General features: G+C 36.1%; 4 protein-coding genes, 1 long non-coding RNA gene and 1 other non-coding gene across 6 annotated transcripts; 4 read left to right on the top strand and 2 right to left on the bottom strand.

The window, feature by feature from the left end:
• Window positions 1-3,455: 3,455 nt before the first annotated feature.
• Window positions 3,456-4,683, bottom strand: LOC138908781 (uncharacterized). Its single transcript, XM_070199428.1, has 2 exons — window positions 4,058-4,683; window positions 3,456-3,990 (listed from the first exon to the last, which is right to left on the bottom strand). Exons 1-2 carry the CDS (start codon window positions 4,230-4,232, stop codon window positions 3,527-3,529), a joined length of 639 nt encoding a protein of 212 aa, XP_070055529.1. The 5' UTR covers window positions 4,233-4,683; the 3' UTR covers window positions 3,456-3,526.
• A 3,587-nt stretch (window positions 4,684-8,270) lies between these two features.
• Window positions 8,271-8,791, top strand: LOC138907105 (uncharacterized). The gene is made up of 2 exons (XR_011414846.1): window positions 8,271-8,392; window positions 8,706-8,791. It is a non-coding gene; the product is annotated as an uncharacterized lncRNA (long non-coding RNA).
• Window positions 8,792-8,932: 141 nt separating this feature from the next.
• On the top strand, window positions 8,933-9,975 carry LOC104105256 (homeobox-leucine zipper protein ATHB-7-like). Its single transcript, XM_009613510.4, has 2 exons — window positions 8,933-9,390; window positions 9,479-9,975. The coding sequence occupies exons 1-2, from the start codon at window positions 9,043-9,045 to the stop codon at window positions 9,803-9,805; spliced, it is 675 nt and encodes a 224-aa protein (XP_009611805.1). The 5' UTR covers window positions 8,933-9,042; the 3' UTR covers window positions 9,806-9,975.
• A 900-nt stretch (window positions 9,976-10,875) lies between these two features.
• On the top strand, window positions 10,876-10,955 carry TRNAL-UAG (transfer RNA leucine (anticodon UAG)). Its single transcript has one exon. It is a non-coding gene; the product is annotated as a tRNA-Leu (tRNA).
• A 49-nt stretch (window positions 10,956-11,004) lies between these two features.
• Window positions 11,005-15,192, top strand: LOC104105258 (pyridoxal reductase, chloroplastic). The gene is made up of 8 exons (XM_009613511.4): window positions 11,005-11,187; window positions 11,274-11,502; window positions 11,961-12,054; window positions 12,298-12,421; window positions 12,625-12,726; window positions 13,114-13,265; window positions 13,376-13,469; window positions 14,791-15,192. Exons 1-8 carry the CDS (start codon window positions 11,059-11,061, stop codon window positions 14,974-14,976), a joined length of 1,110 nt encoding a protein of 369 aa, XP_009611806.1. The 5' UTR covers window positions 11,005-11,058; the 3' UTR covers window positions 14,977-15,192.
• A 75-nt stretch (window positions 15,193-15,267) lies between these two features.
• On the bottom strand, window positions 15,268-17,260 carry LOC104105259 (ubiquitin-ribosomal protein eL40 fusion protein). Its single transcript, XM_009613512.4, has 5 exons — window positions 16,967-17,260; window positions 16,736-16,822; window positions 16,549-16,651; window positions 15,550-15,616; window positions 15,268-15,454 (listed from the first exon to the last, which is right to left on the bottom strand). The coding sequence occupies exons 1-5, from the start codon at window positions 17,067-17,069 to the stop codon at window positions 15,428-15,430; spliced, it is 387 nt and encodes a 128-aa protein (XP_009611807.1). The 5' UTR covers window positions 17,070-17,260; the 3' UTR covers window positions 15,268-15,427.
• Window positions 17,261-18,179: the final 919 nt, after the last annotated feature.

The following is an 18,179-nucleotide window of genomic DNA, read 5'->3' as shown; positions in this document are numbered from 1 at the left end:
GGAGGTACGCAATTCACCTTGCACTTTTGGACTATTGTACAGCGTGAGTTAGGCACACGGGTTGAGTTGAGTACATTATTTTATCCACAGACAGACGGACAGTCAGAGCGCATTATTCAGATATTGGAATATATGCTCTGCGCTTGTGTTATAGACTTTGGAGGTTCTTGGGATCAGTTCTTGCCACTTGCGGAGTTTGCCTATAATAACATCTACCAGTCGGGCATTCATATGGCTCCATATGAAGCATTATACGGGAGGCGATGTCGTTCGCCAGTTAGCTGGTTTGAACCGAGAGAGGCTCGGTTGTTGGGTACTGATTTGGTACAGGATGCCTTGGATAATGTCAAGGTTATTCAGGATCGACTTCCACAGCTCAGTCTAGGCAAAAGAGTTATGCCGACCGTAAAGTTCGTGATATTGCATTCATGGTTGGATAAAGAGTATTGCTCCGAGTTTCACCTATGAAAGGTGTAATGAGGTTCGGAAAGAAAGGAAAGTTGAGCCCTAGGTATATATGACCCTTTGAAATTCTTGAAAGGGTGGGCGAAGTAGCATACATGCTTGCATTACCACCTAGTTTATCAGCGGTTCATCCGGTGTTCCATGTGTCTATGCTCCGGAAATATCATGGTGATCTGTCTCATGTGTTAGATTTCAGCTCAGTTCAATTGGACAAGGATTTGACTTACGAAGAGGAGCCAGTAGCTATTCTAGCCCGGCAAGTCTGACAGTTGAGGTCTAAGAGTTATCCTTTAGTTCGGGTGTAATGGAGGGGTCAATCAATTGAGACATCTACCTGGGAGTCTGAGTCAGACATGCGGAGTAAATATTCACACCTTTTCACCAACTCAGGTACTTTTCAAATTCCATTCGAGGACGAACGTTTGTTTTAGAAGTGGAGAATGTGATGACCCAAAAGGTCATTTTTAAATTTAATAATTAATTCGATATTCTGAGACCTCAAATAGCATTATTCATCATTCCTCGACTTGCGTGTGTAGTCCGTATAATTTTCTGGAAAGTTTTATATGAAAATAAATTGACTAAAATGTGAAATAGAGTTTTAAAACTCAATTAAGATGACTTTGGTCAACATGTTTAGTAAATGGATCCAGATCAGTGTTTTGACAGTTCCAATAGGTCCGTATAGTAATTTGGGACTTGGGCGTATGTCCGGAATTTAATTTGGAGGTCCCTAACTCAAGTTATGACCATTTAACGGAAACTAGAAATTTAAAGGCTAGAGATTTCCAAATTTTGACCACATATTTGACTTTTTGATATCGGGGTCGGAATCCAATTCTAAAAATTTGAATAGGTCTGTTATATCATTTATGACTTGTATGCAAAATTTGAGGTCAACCGGACTTGATTTGATAGGTTTCGGCATCGAATGTAGAAGTTGAAAATTCTTAAGTTCCTTAAGCTTGAATTGGGGTATGATTCGTGGTTTTAGCGTTGTTTGATGTGATTTGATGTCTCGACTAAGTTCGGATGATGTTTTAGGACTTGTTGGTGTATTTTGTTGAGGTCACGGGGGCCTCGGGTGGATTTCGGATGGTTAACGGATCAAAATTTGGACTTAAGGAAAATCTAAAATTTTGGCTTCTAGTGTAATTGCACCTGCGGATTTTAGACATCATGTGCGAGCTCGCAAAAGCGAGCCATGCCTCGCAGAAGCGGACAGGGTGTCGCAGAAGCGCGACCACAGAAGCGGCCCACGCATCGCAGAAGCGGGAAAAAGGGGAAGGGCCAGCCTTGCGCAGAAGCGAGCCAGCCCGCAGAAGCGACCCCAACCTCCGCAAATGCGGTTAAGTATCCGCAGATGCGAAAAAGCCTGGACAGAACCCATAAAATCGGAAGTAAACCATTTTTACTCATTTTGAGTTTTGGGTCTCGGATTTAGGCGATTCCAAAGGGATTTTTCACAAGTTTGAATTGGTTAAGTGTTCTATAACCAAAAGTGATTATATTTCATAAATCCATGTCTATATTCATCATTTATTTCGGATTTAGATGGAAGAAATTAGAATTTTTGTAAAACTTTCCAAAAACGAAAATTTAAGATTTGAAGGTCCGTTTGATATCGGAATTTGATAATTTTTGTATGGTTGGACTCGTCTCGGAACGGGTATTAGGATTTCGTAAGTTTTTTTGAGCTTCGAGACATGGGTCCCATTGTTGATTTTTTAGATGAATTTTGGATTTTAATACGAAAAATTAGAAAATGCATATGGAATTAATTTCTACGATTTATATTGAGTATATTGAATTGTTTATGATTAGATTTGAGGATTTCGGATACGAATTCGCGAGGCAAAGGTTTATTGGAATCTTGAGTTGGTTGCAAAGCGAGGTAAGTGTTGTGGTTAACTTTGACTTGAGGGAGTAGGATTTATTTATTTATTTGCTACGTGATTTAATGTGCGGGTACAACATATATGTGAGGTGACGAGTACTTATGCACTGTGGTTGAGTCAAAGCATGCTGGAGGAATTTAATTCATTTTGAATAATTGTTTATTTAATTAAGATATTCCTGGTTAAGTTTATTATTGATTATTTGAACATTATTTATGAAATTTTTATTGATTTAATTATTGTTGAATATGGTGAGAAAGAGCGTAAAATCACAAAGGATGATGCCGTGTCATTTTTATTATTTATACTATCATTGTCATGGTGAGAAAAAGTGTAAAAGCACGAAGGGTGTTGTCGTGCCATTTTTGAGTGTAAAAGCACGAAGGGTGATGCCATGTCATTTTCAGAAAGTGTAAAAGCATGAAGGGTGATGTGCCAAAAGAGAGTTAAAGCACGAAGGGTGATGCCGTGCCAATTATTATTATTTATTTATCAGTTTATGGGAGGAATGAGAGTAAAAGCACGAAGGGTGTTGCCGTGCCATTTTTATATTATCAGCCGCTCATTTTATTATTGATAAATTAATTGGCTGCTACGTGACACTTCTCCTGCTGAAATATATCATTCCCCTTCTCATGTTCCCTCTCAAATTTATAAATTGTTATTGTTGTTTCGTATTTATATATACTTGTACAGATTATTTATATATGCGTCTTGTCATAGCCCCGTCACTACTTCGTCGAAGTTAGGCTCGATTCTTACGGAGTACATGGGGTCGGTTGTACTCATACTACACTCTTCACTTCTTGTGCATATTTTGGAGTTGGTCCCAGTAGCGTACCATAGACTTGCTCGGATTCAGCTACCCAGAGGAGATTTGAGGTATAACTGCACAGCGTACGCAGTTCTGAAGTCCCCTTCTATCCTATCTTAGCTGTGTATTATCTTTCAAACAGCTTGAATTTTATTCAGACCTTTATTTGTATCATTCTAGTAGCTCGTGTACTTGTGACACCAGATTCTGGGATGTATTTTGATGATTCGGTAGTTATGGTCTTCCGCATTTTATTTTAGTAATTGGCTTCCGTTTAATTTAAATTATTTTAAAATAGTTAAGATTATTCTAACGTTGGCTTGCCTAGCAAGTGAAATGTTAGGCGCCATCACGGTCCCGAAGGTAGGAATTTCGGGTCGTGACGGCTGCATTCAGATAGCATGGCACACAAGTCCTCAATTTTATCATTCTTTTCAACCATGTTTGCTTGACTCTTCTTCTTGTCCTTCTTCGGTGCATGGCAGTCCACAGCTTTATGTCCAACCTTTCCACAGTTGTGGTAATTACCTTTGAACTTCTTCTTGCTCGGGTAATTCTTTGGACCAGACAGTTTCTTTCTCTTTTTGTTGCTTGTAGATGCTTCCTCAACAATATTTGCTCTCATTATTGTTGAGTTACCACGGGACTTCTTTTTAGCAGCCTTGTTGTCCTCTTCAATCCGTAGACGAAAAATAAGGTCTTCAAGCGTCATCTCCTTGCGCTTATGTGTCAAGTAATTCTTAAAATCCTTCCACAACTGAGGTAACTTTTCAATAAATGCCGCAACTTGAAACGCTTCATTTATGACCATACCTTCAATCATATTTATAATTAGTAAAATAATTAATATCTTGAATAAAAATATTGACTCGGTTTATACCTTCAGCAAGGAGGTCATGAACAATAACTTGCAATTCTTGGATTTGCATTATGACAGATTTGCCGTTAACCATTTTGAAATTCAGAAATTTTGCGGCCACAAACTTCTTAAGTCCAGCATCTTCAATCTTGTACTTATTTTCAAGAGCATTCCACAACTCTCTTGATGTTTTCATGATGCTATAAACATTGTACAAGCCGTCTTCCAAGCAACTTAAAATAAAGTTTTTGCATAAGAAGTCAGAATGCTTCTATGCCTCCGTGACCACAAATTGTTCATTTTCGGGAGTATCTTCTCTTAAAACTGGAACATCCCCGCAAATAAAGCGCTGCAAACTGAGTGTGGTTAGGTAGAAGAATATTTTCTGCTGCCAGCGCTTGAAGTCCACTCCGGCAAACTTTTCGGGATTTTCTGCCGAAGCCATCGCAGGTGCAGGCATTGTGCGACTTGAAGACGCAGCCATTGCAGCATTTTGTTGGTCCATACTTTTGTTGTCATTTTTTTGTAAAAGAAATTGACACAACCAGAATTAGTAAGTCGGTGAAGTTTTTATATCTTCAAACCGAATACAAACAACCGAGTAAAAAATCACTAGAATTTTAATCTCGGATTGAATAGAAAGACATAAAGACTTTAATCTCACGGGAGTAGAAAATTCGAAGATTTTAATTTCCAAAACGGGAGTAGAAAATCGTAAGAATTTTAGTCTCCCAAAGCAGAAAGTAGGATGAATATAAAATATTTAAAAAAAATCCTTAAGCTTGTTAGTATCTGTATTCGAAAATATAATTTCTGCAAAATAAAATGAAAGCAGAAACAAAAGACAGAAATAAATCAGATGAACAACATTCCGAGCCCAACAGAAAATTGTGTTTCCTTAAGGAATTTAATTCCCTCACTGTTGCCCAAGGTTGTTGGATTAATTTCTCCCAGGATATAACGGAACAACTATTCTATAATATTGGCAATGAAAATTACAGAACCTCGTCGAACTCAACAAACAGCAGTAAATCACACTGATGCTTACGTTTTTGCTTTTGAAAGACCGTGCAGAAATGCAGAAGAGAAAAGGGAGAGTATGCAAATTTTTGGTGGTCTGAAAGTGAGACCAAACCTCTGAATTTATATCCAAAAAGTCTGGGTTGAATAGGTGCGAAAGTACAAGTTCACATGAGGTATTGTTTCGGCAAAAAACCTTTCTATTTGGTCACAAATTTTAATTTCAAAAACGACTGTTAGGTGTTAGGAAATTATCCACGAAAGTATATCAGGAAAAAGAAAAATAAATAACGAAAAACGGAAAATAAATTTGGTCCAAAAAATTATCAATCAAGTCGAAGCCAAGTGACGGCGGCGCGAGGCACCACTTCTTCTCAACTCTTTAAGAGGTAGAAGATGCGCTTCTCCTATTATATAAAACCCAAGAGTCTACAGGCATTTTTTTTTTTAAAGCTTGAAATAGTGGAGCTTGTACGTGCCTATTTCAATTTACGAAAATGGTCCAAATATGCCCTTATATTATACGAAATTGAGTACATTTGCCCTTCGTTAATACTTTAGCTCAAATATACCCTTACCGTCACATAGTTGGTCCATATATGCCCTTAGAGTTACACAGTTGGCTCATATATGCCCTTTTCGAAATGGAATCCACCCAAACTAATTAGCTATTTTGTTAATTATATTAAAGTGTATTACAAACACTATTTCCTTTTTATTAGTACTTTTTTTTTTCTTTACCTTTCTCTTTTCTTTCTTCTTTTTTCTTTTCTTCTCTTTTTTTTTTCCTTTTTCTTTCTCCCTTATCCGATTTCCTCCATTAATGATGTCTTCTTCATTTTCATCACCAATTTCACTTGACAAAACTCATGAATTCCAATTACTAAGAAAATTCTCTCATAAGAATATTTTTATAAATCATATGTTTTTTATTTTTTTAATTTTTACTGAACATATATTTAGTTTTAAAAAATTTAACAAAGTAATATTGAAATAATATTTATGTAACAAAAAATTCAAAAATCCAAAAAAACCGAACAATCCAAACCGATATAATTGGTTTGGTTTGATTTTGATAAAAATCCAACTAACTCGTTCCATGTACACCCCTAATCTACATAGTTAATAAAAAAAATAGAAAATGTCCAGCTGAAAAAAGACTAACAACTCAAATTTATAACACTACAACTTAAACTCTAGGCTTTTAATCATTAAATTATCTTTCTGGAAATAATTTAAATATTTTGGTCTTTTGAGTATTGTTAAAGGTTGAGATATTTTTATTATTTTAAAGTTTAAACCATAATTTTTGGAACAATTTAATTTCGTTTATTTAGAGGGCCAGTGAAATTGGAACTTGATTACCTTATGGGAGAATTTTCTTAGTAATTGGAATTCATGAGTTTTGTCAAGTGAAATTGGTGACGAAAATGGAGAAGACATCAGTAATGTAGGAAACGGATAAGGGAGAAAGAAAAAGGAAAAAAAAAAGAGAAGAAAAGAAAAAAGAAGAAAGAAAAGAGAAAGGTAAAGAAAAAAAAGTACTAATAAAAAGAAAATAGTGTTTGTAATACACTTTAATACAATTAAAGAACGAGTTAATTAATTTGGGTGAATTCCGTTTCGAAAAGGGCATATATGGGCCAACTGTGTAACTCTAAGGGTATATATGGACCAACTATGTGACGGTAAGGGCATATTTGAGCTAAAATATTAACGAAGGGCAAATATACTCAATTTCGTATAGTATAAGGGCATATTTGGACCTTTGCCCTTCAATTTATAAGTCCAGAACCTTCCTCCTATTTCAATTTATAAGTCCAGAACCTTCCTTATTAAGCTTGAAATCAATCTACTTTCTTACTAACAAAGTTTGAATAGGAATTAAGTAAGTCAGATAATTAAACAAAAAGTTTAGTATTCCACTTAATTACTTACAAAAAACACATGTCCCTCCAAGAACAATGAAAATTACAAAAGTAATAAAGGCATCTGTTGCATACCTTGCTAATTGAAAAGGAAAGACTAATCATGGCCGTTTAGGACAAATTTGGGTGTCATTTTCAGGGAGTTGGTACTTGAAAGAGTAGCAAGAGAGAAGGTGCAATGCACCAACAAAATTTGATAAGTGGGGATAGTTTTATTGACTCCCACAAGCATAGAACTACTAGTTAGGAATCCTAAAACTTAGACTTGGAATAAAGATTAAAAAATCTAACTGTTTGACCCTGGAATTTTATCTTTCTCTAATCTTAAAGGTTCTTACAAAATTCTCTCTTTGTATAAATTTAACATTATCTTGCATCAACTGCCAGCAAATCCATTGACAGACTTAAAACTTAGGACATGGTATTGAAAACTAGCAGCAATAATATGTTCATTTTGGGTCAGTACAAAGAATTCAGAAGTCACTCAAAAGTCTAAAAAGAGATTTGTTAAGTTCCCACTAAAGAAACCCCCACATAAAACAAGATTACATTAAGATAACTATAATCTCATTCTTTAAGTTCATGGGTTCATTTGTCTACTTCAGCTACAATGTACATCTCTTACAACTTGGATCATCAACTTGATATTAAAAGTTAAATGAAAACTGGGATTTGTGTTATGCGTTATGAGTACTAGAACATATAGCAACTTCACCTACCATTTAGCCATAGCTTCTTCCTAACTGAACTCTCGATCGAGCTTATCACAATTGACAAGATTGCTCAGGACACTTTCAAAATTTACGGCTAAAAAAAGATACGTAATAAAGAAAGATACCATAAATCATATGACACCTGTATATAGTATAAGAGACACTTCAAGTCTAATAAGGACAAGGTAGAAACAGGCAACCACATCAAACAAATAATAATTCAATTACAAAGACAAGCTAAAAGTAAAAAAGGGTAAATTTCAGGAATCAAAATTTAGCATAGAATACGTGGGTCTACTTAAAATCAGAAGAATAGGAATCTTGAGTCGAAGCTAAAGTCCTAAAATTGGCTGTTTCTTCCTCCTCATGATTATTAATAATACAAGTACCAAAAAGCTCTCTCTTTTGTAGCTACTAGGCGACCATATCCATTATCTTACTGTCTTTATGTACAGTCCATTTACTTCCAAAACGTCTCTCTCCATATGTGTAAAATATGTTACACGTATGTTTGAATACATGCTGAATAGAAGTAACACGATCATATGCATTCTACGATCCCAAAACAATTGTATAAAACCTTTAATTCTGTCAGAAACATATGAACAATTATCAGCAAAAACTTCTCCAATACTACAAAACAGCACACAAGTTGTGCACACTCATACCGTCAAAAGGCCAAGCTAGCATATTAGGTACGGATTCGACCAGACCCATTCATTTTTGCTTAAATACTATTATATTTGTAGTAAAATATTCATTATATACATATATATATTTAATTGTGAACTCAATGACTCCGCCTATGTCATACCCTTTAAGTGCACTAATCATGCATCATGCTATGTTACTCGAACTCTCCAAAAATATTGATGGGTGCATGTCGGATTCTTTTTTCGGAGGGTCCGACACGAGTGCAGTAGCTGTTTTGGAAAGTCTGCACAACTTAAATAGAGTATCATGTATATGGTAATTAAAGTAGGATCTAAATTTCCCTTTTGTGTATAGGGAAGTCCTCAATCTCATTACATTCACACAGTACAGCAAGAAGTTAAATATCCCTGAGAATTAAAAAGATATCAAAATATCCAAAAGAGATAAGTTGGAAAAAGATACACGACAGCTTAGACAATTGGCTTGAATCAACCAGCAAAACAAAAGTCCCAATCACCTGAAAGCAACCACAGGAGATACTTCTCACATAGGTGACTATATATTAGATCAAGACACATATACAACAAGTTTTAAACATAGCTGCCTTGCTAATATAATATTCTCCATATGTCCAGTTGAATACACAATTGATAACAGAACACCTTCTTCTGACTTGGATCTCAACAAACTAATGGAACCACAAGAATTTCAAGAACTGGAAAAATCTGAAAGTCCCAACTCTAAGAGAGCCTTAAAGAAGAAGAGTACTGAAAATGGTAAAAGGTTTACTGATGAACAAGTCAAGTTCCTTGAATCCATGTTTAGACTAGAGACAAAGCTTGAGCCAAGAAAGAAGCTGCAGTTGGCAAGAGATCTTGGGCTGCAGCCGCGCCAAGTAGCTATTTGGTTTCAGAACAAAAGGGCCAGATGGAAATCAAAGCAACTAGAGCACGAATATATAGTACTCAAAGCTAAATTTGACAATTTAAACATGCAATTTCAATCCTTGAAAACAGAAAAGGAGAGACTGCTCATTCAGGTATATTTCTTTTTTTCTTTTCTTTGTATCCTCTTTCTAACAGTCAAAACCAACTTATAGAAGCTAAATATTTTGTTGTGTTAAACAGTTGGAGACATTAAATGATGAGCTAGAAAAGAGCAGCAGAATCCAAGATTTAAAAGACAATGAACTGTACACAAGCTCAGAAAATGGAGGAACAGACTTAGAGTTGAAAGATAGTCCCGGTTGTTCAAATGCAAGATTTGACCACAAGAGGGTAAAGGAAGAGGATGATGATACAGCAGAAGAAACAGATAAATACTTCACTCCCAAAGAAGAAACGGAGTTTTGGAACCTGGAGGAATTAGGAGACAGTTCCTTAGAACACTGGTGTGTTGGCTTAGGTAGCAGCTTCAACCAATCATGTGGAAATTCCAAGTTGTGGGATTTCTGAGCCTCACAGTTGTATAGAAACTTTCTCAAAGAGCTCCCTTTTCACCATTAATAGAGTCGAAGTAGTAGGAGAATAGGAGGAATCTATATCCCAGTTTTCTGTTTTCTTTTTCTCCATTGTGCCCAAGAATCAGAATTTAGCTTGATAAAAATTATTCTAGTCTTTTGATAGGAGTAGTAGCACAAACAGCAGAGGTTTTGCTTGTGAATGAATGTGCATGAACAAGATGCATGCTTTAGTTTTCTCCAAAACCTTTTTGCTGTTCACCAGAAAGCATAGGAAAAGAAGTTGCTGAAAAAAAAACATGCAATGAAAGGAAAAGAGGAAACAAAACACTCATTTTTCTTGTTATGTAAGCATAATCAGACAAAAGAGATACTCGGCCTTCAAAATTAAAATTGCATATCCCACTGGATTTTTATACTAATTTTTGTGAATGAAATTCCTAAAGTGCGATCACACTAAAGACAACTGCTAACCATATAAAATCACCAGAATAGAGATACATGTACCTCTATCAGTCTGAAGCTGCAGCAACTGATATTTTAATTGAGTGCATAGAACTTCTATTCTGGAACAAGTGACGGTTAATACAATAACAATCATTCTGACCAAAATGTAAAAGAAAGGAACAGAAAATTGAAGGTAAAGGACTGCTGGCTATTTACTAGTTAGGCTCATCATTATTAGATACTAATAGATATCCCTCTTTCTCTTTCCAGCGTGGCGTTTTTTTCCAGTCATCCCTCCATTAGGTAACTGAGAAGTAGGAATAATAAAGATTCAATTTTGTCCTAAAAAAAGGGAATTAAGATATTCCATTTGCATTGCGGCAATCTACTTAAATTAGAAAGGCAAGGAAGTAATCAGCAATTACATGAAAGCTGGAGTTAGCAATAGGATGACTTAATGAAGATAATTGGGTAAATTCCAACTGGAAAACGTATGTATTTCAGCACACTCACTAGAGGAAGATCCAACAGCAAGAAACCTGGACTATAAAAAAAGCGCTGCTGTGTCAAATCATAAAAACATCAAATATATTAAGAAGACATTTGTAACAGCATACCGACGGTTTGGCCGAGTGGTCTAAGGCGCCAGATTTAGGCTCTGGTCCGAAAGGGCGTGGGTTCAAATCCCACAGCCGTCATTTTTTGTTTTTTCATTTAATCAATTAGCGATTTGCAACTAAAAATCTCGTTTTATCCAAAGGGTCGAAAACGGAAGAACCGCACCTTATCAGTTATCAGCATATGGCTCTCTCACTCCCAGCTTCAAAATCCATTTTTTACATAAGATGTAGCAATTCGACAAATGATCCTGTTCCATCTTCCTCTGTGTTTAAATCCCTCAAATTTCCCCGTTTCTGGCCATGGCAAAAGGTACTTTCTTGCATGTACAGTTTCATCTCCTTCTGCTAGCTGCATGAATTTTGAGAAAATAAAGGTTGATTGAGTTAAATTTGTAGGTAAAGATGGGACCTTTAACAGTATCTCCAATGGGTTTTGGTACTTGGGCATGGGGAAATCAACTTCTCTGGGGTTATCAAGATTCTATGGACTCTGAACTTCAGCGCACTTTCAATCTTGCGGTGGAGAATGGCATCAACCTATTTGATACGGCTGATTCTTATGGGACTGGAAGGTTAAATGGACAAAGTGAGAAACTTCTCGGAAAATTCATTCGCGAATTTCCAGGTGACATTGTTGAGCATTTCATGGACTAATTCATTAGAAAGTTTGAATAGCCAATCACATACTCAAGAATCATTCCCTTCAGGAACTAGGCATAGAATTGCATTGCCAATTCATATGATCCTATCTTAGGACGCGAATGCTTCATCGTGAAATTCTTAGTTGTTTCACATTTGTGGAAACATAGAGCAGCACTGAATTTAGTTTAGCTCCCAACTTTTCTTGTTTAATTTTGTGTGGCTCGAAGAATTGTTTGCTGCTCTAATCAATTATGTAAATCTGTGACATAATAGGAAGAGAAGCAGAAAAGGGATAATAGCTATGCTCACCTGCAGGGTGGACTGACTGTTGGACTGCTCTTTGAGCATTTGGTGCTCATTACATATATCAAGTCTACCCAATTCTAATGGCAGTGGACATTCTCTTTTGTTTTCTGAGTTTTTGACTGCTCATGTTTTCAGGAGACAAGCAAGTAAAGAATGACATTGTGATTGCAACAAAGTTTGCAGCATACCCATGGCGCCTAACACCTGGACAATTTGTGAATGCTTGCAAGTATTGCTCATCCTCATCTCTTCTGCACATACTGATAATCAGAATATCAAAACTCCAGTTCTATGGGGAAAATATATCTATATTTTCACTCGATCAAAATTACATGTTTGTAGGAAGTGCACTAATTTACATTATCTAGTACCTTTATCTGGTATAACAAACTTTTAAGAGTACAGCAGAAGACGTTAGCCTCATAATTTAGCTGTTTCATATGAACCAACAAAATACAGAATCTTTTGTCAGGTCTTCTCTGGATAGGATGCAAATTGAGCAAATTGGAATAGGACAATTGCACTGGTCAACTGCAAATTATGCACCTCTGCAGGAACAAGCTCTTTGGGATGGTTTAGTGGCCATGTACGAGAAGGTTACTAATAACTCAAAGTATTTATTTGGAATCGCGTGCATTGTTTGACCATTTAGTGTGAGGGAAGATCAACATTTTGGTGATTCTGTCACTCCTAAAAAGCAACTCTGAATCTACTATTTGCTAAATCTGGTCTTTATTATCACCGAATGAATAAAATACGTGATTGATTCATATTGTTGCACAATTTTTCTCTCGTGCAGGGTTTAGTTCGTGCAGTTGGGGTGAGTAACTATGGACCAAAGCAGCTGCTGAAAATACACAAATATCTTGATGACCGAGGAGTTCCTTTGCGCTCAGCCCAGGTGCCGAGTCTTCTTCCTACTTTACTATGAAGTATGCAGTTACCTTTCTTTTCAGAAGCAAATACAATTTGTTACATGTACAATGCTCAAGTTAGATATTCACAGTCTGGAATGCTCTATTGTTAAAAAGAGGTAACAACACAATGTATTACTTCTGGGAAGTCTAAAGAAAATGAAGACAGTCAGCTCTAATGGGACAGACTTACCTCGTACCTGTGCTAGTGCGAGGTAGCATGTATCTGGTATCTGGTAGATTCATCAAGGTCGCGCAAGCTAGCCTTGATTGTAGTAGTCATCAATTCATATAACCAGATCGTAGTTAAATTGCTCTTAAGCGTTGCTTGCTTTAGTGCCACAATCTTAATCCTGTGACCTCTCCAACATCAGGTACAATTTTCATTGCTGAGTATGGGAAGTGATCAAATGGAGATGAAAAATGTATGTGATTCTCTAGGCATACGGGTCATAGCATACAGTCCTCTTGGTCTTGGTATGCTCGCTGGGAAATATACGCCCTCAAATCTTCCACCTGGGCCAAGGTACGCACTCTCAATTTCTTCTCAAGTTTTAATTTTTCTAACTAGTAAATCAGCAGGTATAGCTCAAGCTACTATTTGATACTTTTCTCAACGTAAAACATCACTTGTAGGGGACTACTCTTTAGACAAATACTACCTGGATTGGAGCCATTACTTACCTCACTGAGAGAAATAGCTCAACGACGTGGGAAAATAATACCACAGGTAAACGCTTTTTGAAATTTTAGTGGAATGCTCTTCCATCTGTATTATGATACTTTCTATTCAGCTCTTTAATACAAACAAGCAGGCCACTGCATCTCACTGCTGGTTCAGTATTCTCATCTAATAGGCCTTTCATATAGTGCAGGGTTTAGTCCATTCACGCTGTTAATTTAGTTGGATCTTTCTCAGCCCTATTGAAAGTATAGTTCGTCTTCACTAAAATTTACTTCCTTTAACCTGGCCTTGACATTACTCATGCAGACCTGCAAAAAGCAGTTGGTATGTACTTTAGGTCATTTCCATCCTCACATTGTTTGTCAGAGCTACAATCCTTAGTCCGCAAAGTTTAGAAAGAATCTAGTACTCTCTGTTTCTCTTTTCTCCAGAGTCCGTTGCATTGATCTTAACAGTTTCAGTCTGTTTCCTCACTCACAATTGTTAAGTTTGAAGATACATGTCAAAAGGAAATACGCAGCCTTTCTTTGTACTAATAAAGTATGCCTTCATCAGCTCTCTTTCAAATGCTATAACACTTGAGCAGCAACTTCTGTCAATTATCAATTAACATCATCTACTCTGACGAATTGTTCTTTTTTTTATTTTGCTTTCTCGAGTACTTCTTCTTTACTTTGGGAAAGTTCTCATTGAAGGATGAGAGGTTGCAAAATAGACTGACTTTTTGGTGGAGATAGATTCAACATATATGTTTCCCTCAAACGAACCCATAACCAGACGAGCAACACCAAAAAACTAGAGTGGGAAAAATGGTCGAACTCCTTAGTCTTTCTAGATATAGATGCATTTAACTTGTGAAGCAAAAACAAAAATGAACTGGAACTTCAGGAGAATAGGTTCTCAACAAAGAATTTTAAGCTGTTCATAGACAATACTGATTAACAGCTGAATTCAAGGTTCTCCTCTTTCGTTTGCTTCCCCTATTTCTTCGTCTCTTTTTTTCCGTAGTAGCATGGATATCAATTATCATATTGATTGGACGTCTTTAGCGAATAGGCAAAAATGTTAATGGACGGACGAGTATCTCTAGTCTATCTATGACGTTTTTTATATGAGGTATTTTTGGGAAAACAAACGTACATTAGTTTTGAACCCCCCTGCAGGTGATCCCATGGCTGAACTATAAGCGTATTCCAGCAGAAGCTGACAACCTTACCTCTCAATTTCTTGAATAGAATCAGAGACACTGTTGTTTATGCTTGGTCTAATATTTCATTCATATTATTCACAAAACGGTGCTCGATATTATCATTGCTTGTCGGTAGTTATTTCATTTGCAGGCAATTAACATAGAGTTGCATTGCAGATAGCTATCAACTGGTGTATATCCAAGGGTACAATTCCTATCCCTGGAGTCAAATCTGTAAAACAAGCTGAAGAGAATCTAGGAGCCCTTGGCTGGCAACTCACTTCTGATGAATTGCTCCAATTAGAATACGCAGCTCTTGATTCTCCACGCAAGATGATCCAAAACGTATTTCAGACAAAATGATAACTTCTCCGCATAATGGATATACAAGGAGAAGGCAGCAATCGAGTTAAAGGACACCAATGTACACCTATGGATCATTTTCATATATTCATTTGCTCTTCAGAATGAGCAAGGTCGCTTTGTTTACCGGTAATGTATATCCTATCCACGGAGGTAAAAACTCTAGATATCAAGGCCGAGTGTTGGGTCACAACACTCGTATCAACATTTCCTCAAGTAGTCTTGGATACTGCCGGTAGGAACAGAAACAGGGCCACAGAAGATAACAAATAAAAATGCGGCTCATAATCATACTAAACTCAAAATGAGCACTAAATTCTTTTTGTAAATGGAACTGAAGTTGAAACAAATGTGCTGCAGTTAACAGACAACAATAGAGCCACCAAAATGTGAGCTAAACAAAAGAACTACAAAACCATACATGATAGAAAATGTAAATGCAACCGCCTGTTTACTTGATCTTCTTCTTTGGCCTCAACTGCAAAGCAAGTAACAAAAAAAGCATTAAGTGTATGGAGACTCAAGTTGAACGACATACATGATAGAAAATGTTGCTGAAACCCAAGAAGATACCTGGTTGCTATGGCCACATTTCTTCTTCCTGCAGTTTACAGCACGAGGATGCAAACGGGCATAGCACCTGTAGAGAAAACAAGAGTATACACCAAAGTTTTGGATACATGGATGGCATAAAAAACACAACTCCACATGCACATTTCTTTTTCACCGCTGCAAACATAAAAGCGAAGCACTAGATGGAAAGGACCTTGGCAAGCACTCAAAATTTATTGCTTGGTGCAATAATTATTGAGCCTCAAATGATATAACAATGACAAAAGTGAGAACTAATCTGTCAACATTTTCTTGAGCGAATGGAAAATTCAGTACATCATATTACCATTTCAAAATAAAATTACACCATATTCTAGCAACTGTCTTCTCATGCTAACTCTGTATCATAACTATGGAAATGGTAAAACATAAATGTGTGTAGTAAAACGGCTATAGTGGAAGATCTAGAAAGACGGTTCATAGGTAGATAATATTTGGTAGTTTTTTATACATCAGATACCCTCTAAGAACCTTAACTTTTCCTTTAGCTAAGCACAAAGCTCCAAAGTTTGCAAGCTAGAATCAGAGCAAAAACAGCTTTAGTATTGTTAGTTTCGTCTTCAAGGTGCAGCTCCACCACAGAGGTTCTTTTTTTCTTTGGGGGGGGGCGGGGGGGCGGGGGGGGGGGGGGGGGGGGCTAAACCCCACCCACAGTTCAAAACCACCATCTTTCAACTTCATTCTATTTCATCCCCATGATAGAAGTTTGTATTCACCATCAGGAGCAAGTTAGGACAATGACACACAAATGCCATCTAAGCTTACTGGCCATCTTAAAGAGTTGATGTTTAAGTAAAATATTACATCTTCTGACAACAATTTACTTTCACCGGGCTCTAAAGGAACGTAAAGAACTAGCATATATACTGTAACACTTCCAATTTCTGACATGTAGAGTTCAGCAAATGATCGAGATAAGTAAATGAAGCTCAAAGCCAAGTTGTTCAGCGGAGAACTTACTTGCGGCAAATCATCTTATCTTGGTTGTATTTCCTTGCCAAGGCCATAAGAGACGGTTCAATGATCCCTCCGCGGAGCCTCAGCACAAGATGCAGAGTCGACTCTGTTTTACACAAAAACAAAATTAACTAAAAATCGAGCTAACAAAAAAATTGTTTATATTGCAAACTTTTCATCCAACACAAACCTTTTTGGATATTATAATCAGCCAGTGTACGCCCATCTTCAAGCTGTTTACCAGCAAAGATCAGTCGCTGCTGGTCCGGCGGAATACCTAGAAACAAGCCCATCAATTCATATAAGAGATGCCCATTACTGCTAAATTGATTTAATTTCATTTAGATACCATTTCATTTCCAGAGCTCAAATACGAGAAGCAATTAAACTTAAAAAATAGAAATTTTAACAGGTGAATTACCTTCCTTGTCCTGAATCTTGGCCTTGACATTGTCGATAGTATCACTCGATTCGACTTCAAGGGTGATGGTCTTCCCCGTTAGGGTTTTCACGAAGATCTGCATCTTATCTCTCCGATACGAGAATTGCAGGCTTATTTTTCCTTCAGGAAGCTTATATTGGTGATTTTTAGGGTTTAGGAGTTTTCTCCTTGAGGGAAACGACGTCGTAAACGTGTGTTAAATCTAAGTGTAAATTCCATTTACTGCCCGTATAGATCTGGAAATTATATTCACCTCCCTGTCCATTTGAATGTGACAAATTAGGCTGTAGAACTTCAGATATTATTACACCTGCTTCTCTAGTAGTTTGGACATTGCAATTCTCTATATTATACTCCGTATTTTACCAACTTTTAAAGTAGTCCTTGGCTTAAATATACGTATTATAATTTTATTATTTACTAATTTTAGTGTATGTGCGTTGCACGTGTGTGTCGCGTCATTAGAAGAACAAATTATTGAAAAAAAGCAATTTATATCAAAATAAATTAAATATTTTCTTAAGGGAATAATTTGTAAAAGATGATTAGAATTTAATTGATTTTAAATTTTATATATTAAGACTTTTGATATGGTTCAAATAATACATATTCGGTAAATAAACTGATTTGAAAGTCCTAAATAAGTAAATATTAGGAAATTTAACACATGAATTACTTATAGTTGTGAAATTTTTTAATAAAATATAACTTAAACAAACCAAGAAAATATTTCCGTATGAAAAGGAAAATAAAAGATCAAAATTGATCTTGCACGATAAAATTTTCTTGTACGATATAGGCATACAAATTTTACACAAAAATATTACAATAATTTTGTCCTTGGTTGAAAATAAACTTACCCTTTACTTTTTTATATTCTCTTCATTTTTCTTAGCATATTTTATCCTTATTTAGTTAAATTTGAACTCCTAAATATTAGATAATAATTAAAATTTTATTTGATTTAAAAGTCCTAAATATTAAGAAAGTAACTTAAATTACTTATTTGTCCAATGTAAAAGTTATTATTAAAAGATAAAAAAGACGAACGAAATTTCGTTAAGTATACGCGTGTACCCCATCTCGATGAGTATAAAATTTTAAAAATTATATACATATTACTTACTAAATAATGTATATTAACGTACAATTATCGAGTATCATTTCGAAAGTATTATAAGCTATAGTTAGA

Source organism: Nicotiana tomentosiformis, chromosome 3, assembly GCF_000390325.3.
Source record: "Nicotiana tomentosiformis chromosome 3, ASM39032v3, whole genome shotgun sequence".
Taxonomy (NCBI): Eukaryota; Viridiplantae; Streptophyta; class Magnoliopsida; order Solanales; family Solanaceae; genus Nicotiana; species Nicotiana tomentosiformis.
This window is presented reverse-complemented; position numbering and strand designations above follow the sequence as displayed.

Coding starts and splice junctions, on each gene's coding strand:
- LOC138908781 (XM_070199428.1), bottom strand. CDS start 4,232: ATGAAAACATCAAGAGAGTTGTGGAATGCTCTTGAAAATAAGTACAAG. Junction 3,991..4,057: donor TCATGACCTCCTTGCTGAAG/GTATAAACCGAG, acceptor ATATGATTGAAG/GTATGGTCATAAATGAAGCG.
- LOC104105256 (XM_009613510.4), top strand. CDS start 9,043: ATGGAACCACAAGAATTTCAAGAACTGGAAAAATCTGAAAGTCCCAAC. Junction 9,391..9,478: donor AGGAGAGACTGCTCATTCAG/GTATATTTCTTT, acceptor TGTGTTAAACAG/TTGGAGACATTAAATGATGA.
- LOC104105258 (XM_009613511.4), top strand. CDS start 11,059: ATGGCTCTCTCACTCCCAGCTTCAAAATCCATTTTTTACATAAGATGT. Junction 11,188..11,273: donor GTTTCTGGCCATGGCAAAAG/GTACTTTCTTGC, acceptor TTAAATTTGTAG/GTAAAGATGGGACCTTTAAC. Junction 12,727..13,113: donor TTCCTTTGCGCTCAGCCCAG/GTGCCGAGTCTT, acceptor CTCCAACATCAG/GTACAATTTTCATTGCTGAG.
- LOC104105259 (XM_009613512.4), bottom strand. CDS start 17,069: ATGCAGATCTTCGTGAAAACCCTAACGGGGAAGACCATCACCCTTGAA. Junction 15,617..16,548: donor GATAAGATGATTTGCCGCAA/GTAAGTTCTCCG, acceptor TTTTCTCTACAG/GTGCTATGCCCGTTTGCATC. Junction 15,455..15,549: donor AATGTGGCCATAGCAACCAG/GTATCTTCTTGG, acceptor CTTGCTTTGCAG/TTGAGGCCAAAGAAGAAGAT.